The following is a 4,637-nucleotide window of genomic DNA, read 5'->3' on the forward strand; positions in this document are numbered from 1 at the left end:
TTGCTTTTTCAGTGAATCTCCTGAATTGAATAAATACTAGAGGGATAAAATGCGCTTTTTTGACATAGATAGCAAATAAATTGCCGCCGTCATGAAGTTCCGTTCTGAGCTATTTTAACGAGTTAAGCCAATTTTAAATAAACAGACCGAATTTCTTATCCGTCCAATCGCACATTCATCACCGGCACTGAACCGAATGATTTCTGCCCTCGGATCTTAGATTTTTACTGTGAATCAATAACGTTCACATTTAAACTCCGTGCCTGTCCATGCGTTATGTGAGCTTTTGGGTGGCCGGAAAAGTAACGCCTCAATGCCATGGGCTTTCACTTATATAAATGCTGGATGAATCATTCGTTCGTGGTTTCCTCTAAAGGAACGCGTACAGGTTTATGTTAGTAAGCGTGGTGAACCCCAGAATGGTGTAATGTGAAAAATAGGCCCGTCTCTGCATCAGGAACTTGTGCTCATCGCCTGGGACCTTTTTGGTCACTTTGTAAATACAGTTGGTCTTGCTTGTATGAATGAGTTTGCTGTTAAACTGCTCGGGCACCAACTCATCGTGGAATTGGGCGGACCCCTTTCTGTACTTCAGCTCAGAAGACAGGTAAATTGTGTTTTCCTTGCAGAGATGCAACAGTGTCTCTAAACGAAATTGCGTTGGGCTGTACACAATGTCGGAGCCCAGGATGATATCATAGTTGGCTGTAAAGTTTTCCTGATCGTCACCCCAAGCAAGGGCACGGATTGTTGAACGATGTGTGGAGCTGACGGGAATGTTAGCAGAGACGTTGTATTCTATTTGCTTCAAAATGTGCGGTCTGTCCGTCATGGTGACATCTTCACCTGGCAAAAAGAATAAAATAATAACGCTATGGTTTCCCCGCAGCAGGAGTTGCAACATACATTCTGGTCCCGGAAAGAGAAAGTAAATATAATTCTATATGCTTCTGACGTATTCCGTCTGGGCACTGCACACCGGGAAGGATGTATTGGCCTTTGAGATGGTACAGTGCAGATTTATCAGGATAATCCCAGTGTTGCATTATGAGGACAGGGTACATAGATTGGGCTTGTATTCCCCTGAATACAGAAGACTAAGAGATGACCTAATTGAGGTGTTCAGGATTTTAAAAATGGACAGGGTAGATATTTCTTCTGGTGGTGGGGTCCAGAACAAACTAACAGCGAGAGCGTTCCGGCATGATGCGCTGCTTCACAAAAAAGCTAGTGGAAATCTAAAACTTGTTCCCCCAAAAAACTGTTGCGTTTCAGTTAATCGAAAAATATAAAAAACGAGATTGATAGATATTTGTTAGGCAAGGGTATTAAGGCTTCTAGATCCAATGCGAATAAATGGAATTAAAATATACAAGAGCCGTGATCTACTTGAACAGGGGAACAGACTAGCGGGCTAAGTGACCGACATCTGTTCCTATATTCTTAATTGTGATTACCTTGTACCTTGTAGCATAAGTATGCACAGCGGGAAGTATTTAGCGAGTCTAAAAAGACAAATAATAATATTGGAGTATCAACTGCGAATAGTTTTTAGACCGCAATGCACGACAAATAATTACTATAGGTATGCGCGATTAATAGTAATATTGGGATCTGCTCTATAATTGTACCGATTGATTAACACAGTGACTCGAGGGTTAAGCATTATGAATAATACGTAGACTGTTAAGCAACATGAACAGTAAATACACTGCTGTAGTAAGGACCATGAAATATAACTATAGGAATGTACGCTTTAATGAGGAAGTAGCATTAACTGACCCAGCAATACCACTAAAATGTCTACAATCCCGGTGCCAAATCCCAGTTTAAGCACATTCTTCACAGTAAAATGAATCATCTCATCCTCAAAGTACCGACAAAGGACAAGACCCTAAAAAAACACATTTATATAAAGATCATTATTTACAATGTGTAAAAGCACGAGGACAATGTTGGAAGAGGGAGGGGAGGCTGGCTGGTGGGGAATGTGTTAAAAGGCTACTCAGGCGCCTCAGTGAGGGAAGATCAGAGAAGCCTGGACAGAATCTTGCTCGCAGGTCCCCTTCCCAAACTCTCAGTTTTAGTAGGAGTGAATCAACGGTGAATCAAGGAAAGGACAGATATATAATGGAAAGCAGAGTGTTCCAATCAGACTATCACCACTCATCCCTTCGGGTATCTACAAATAGTATATTCATCTTTCACAGCTAGATTCACTGAGAACAGTGTGGGATATACGAGAAAAGAGATGTGAGAGTTTACAAATAAAGAGTTAGACTGCAGTTATACTGTATTGCCGCTCTGAGGAAACAGACTGTGAATGTGCAGCGCAAGTACAGTAGAAACAGGACACTTCCATGAACGGCACACATTGCACGCGAAGACACCAAATGGAATGAAATACATCGCTGGCCGACAGCGTGTTGGACTATTTGTGCCATTGGACATCAAAAGGTTACTTTCTACTGAAGGCAAGTGGTCATTGCAGTCTGTCGCTTTAATTGGCTTTATATGCTTGGTGGCAAAAGCAGCATAGTTGTTGGCAGCCTTGGCCATCAAGGTAACACCCTCAGATCAGTGAGTCAGAAGGATCGCATTTCATATCCCACCGGAAAGCTTTAGGAAGGCAAATGGAATGTTGGTCTTTATTAGAGGGAGTATAAAAGTAGGGAAGTCCTGCTACAACGGTACGTGGCGTTGGTAAAACCACACCTGGAGTACTGTGTACAGTTTTAGTCTCTTTATTTAAGAAAGAATATATTTATATTGGACCTGGTTCAGAGAAGATTCACGAGGTTGATTCCTGAAGTGAAGGGGTTGCCATATGAAGAAAAGTTCAGCCTATACTCATTGGAGTTTAGCAGACTGAGAGGTGATCTTATAGAAATGTATAAGATTCTGTGGTCCTTCAAAGTGTCGTTGCAGAGAGGATGTTTCCCTCGTAAGGAATCGAGAACTAGGGGGCATAGTTTCAGAATAAGCGTTCGCCCATTTAAAACTGAAATGAAGAGGAATTTATTTTGTCAGTGGGTCGTGAATCTATGGAATTCTCTACCTCAGAGAGCTGTGGAGGTTGGTTCATTGAATATATTTAAGGTGGAGATAGACAGATTTTTGAACGATAAGGGAGTTGAGGCTTATGGGAAGCGGGCAGGGAAGTGGAGTTGAGGCCAGGATCAGATCAGCCATCATCTTATTGAATGGCGGAGCAGGCTCGAGGAGCCAAATGGCCTACTCCTGCTCCTGTTTCTTATTTTCTTATAGAGGACTTGAAAATGTAATTCCGCCAGAGCCTTTAATACAGCACCGAGGGGCGCTGCGGCGAGTCAGATGCCATGTTTTGGATAATACGTTAAAAGTCTGCCCTCTCAGGTGGATGCCAGTAGTTGCACAGCGCCATTCGATGATTGGCAGTGCAGTTGGCCCGGCCAACATTTATCCAGCAGCCATCATCAATAACACTCAGCTGGTCTTTTATCGTCGAGCAGATGTATTTTTCTTTGCAAGTAAATTGTAGAAATAGTATTTATGCCGACAGATGCAGACTGTGACACGCCCTCCTTCGTGTTGAACGGAAATGTGGAAATCCTTCAGAAATCCAGTGCACAACGTTAGTGCAAAAAGACACCTGCTAACAAGCAGCTGTGGGGTTAAGATGTGTACGCTTAGATCACGAGGCAACCAGTATAGACATCCCATCTCATTGATACATTGTTCCGAGGGGAGCCACGTGTTGGGATATCACTCTCTAAGGGGCTGGTACCATTCTGCTTCGGAATCAGACCGGAAGCATACCCTGGTGATATGCACCTCCCTACATCCGCTTCTAATGAGTGTAGCTGAAACTGCAGCGATAAATTGCGAAGGCTTTGCAACAGGTCAGGATTTCGCTTTTCAACCCAAAGAATACATTAGTAAAAGACCACTAGACTTACAGGTATCCCAGACAAATACAGAAACACCGAAATTACCTCTTTTAAACATAGTGATCTTTAAAGTGTGTCCACTGAATTCATACTCCATCTCCTCCCAGCCCTTGGGAAGATTGTTATCTTCGGAACTGTTCATTCTCTGATTTCGAACATACTCTCTGCGATCTCCAAGCAGATTCCTTCCAGTGGATTTCTATCGGTTTCAGCCCGAAGTGTCCACGCCAAGTTTTTATCTCGGATTAAAGAAAGATGTTAAAGAAAACTCTGATATAGAAAGGCAGCGCACGACTTCATTGTGTTAAATCTCAGAATATCACAGGAAGATCCGCAGCAAAGCACCAGAGAGGTCCTTTTACTTTAACATGGATACGAATGTTAAATGAAACAATTGACCATATTCAGCATGAACTTAAAAGTGCTCGTTAAACCCAACAAGGAGCAGCGCTGTTTCAATGGTGACACCATCACATCCCGAAAGAAACTTTTATCTAGTTTCAGAATAAGGGGCCGTCCATTTAAAACTGAGTTGAAGAGGAATTTCTTCTCTCAAGGTTGTAAATCTGTGGAATTCTCTGCTACAGAGAGCTGCGGATGCTGGGTCATTGAATATATTTAAGGCAGAGATAGACAGATTTTTAAGCAATAAAGGAATAAAGGGTTATGGGGAGCGGGCAGGGAATTGGAGCTGAGTCCATGATCAGA

General features: G+C 42.5%; 1 protein-coding gene across 1 annotated transcript; it reads right to left on the minus strand.

Moving 5' to 3' along the window:
* Positions 1-370: 370 nt before the first annotated feature.
* LOC139262711 (EEF1A lysine methyltransferase 3-like) lies at positions 371-4,071 on the minus strand. The gene is made up of 3 exons (XM_070877863.1): positions 3,952-4,071; positions 1,783-1,894; positions 371-846 (listed from the first exon to the last, which is right to left on the minus strand). The coding sequence occupies exons 1-3, from the start codon at positions 4,069-4,071 to the stop codon at positions 371-373; spliced, it is 708 nt and encodes a 235-aa protein (XP_070733964.1).
* Between the last annotated feature and the right edge of the window lie 566 nt (positions 4,072-4,637).

Source organism: Pristiophorus japonicus, chromosome 4, assembly GCF_044704955.1.
Source record: "Pristiophorus japonicus isolate sPriJap1 chromosome 4, sPriJap1.hap1, whole genome shotgun sequence".
NCBI lineage: Eukaryota > Metazoa > Chordata > Chondrichthyes > Pristiophoridae > Pristiophorus > Pristiophorus japonicus.

Bases quoted from the DNA above. Each gene is read 5' to 3' on its own strand.
- LOC139262711 (XM_070877863.1), bottom strand. From the start codon at position 4,071: ATGAACAGTTCCGAAGATAACAATCTTCCCAAGGGCTGGGAGGAGATG. The intron at 1,895-3,951 runs GTCTGGGATACC...GTGTTTTTTTAG, and splicing joins ATTTCGGTGTTTCTGTATTT to GGTCTTGTCCTTTGTCGGTA. The intron at 847-1,782 runs GTCAGTTAATGC...TCTTTTTGCCAG, and splicing joins CATTTTAGTGGTATTGCTGG to GTGAAGATGTCACCATGACG.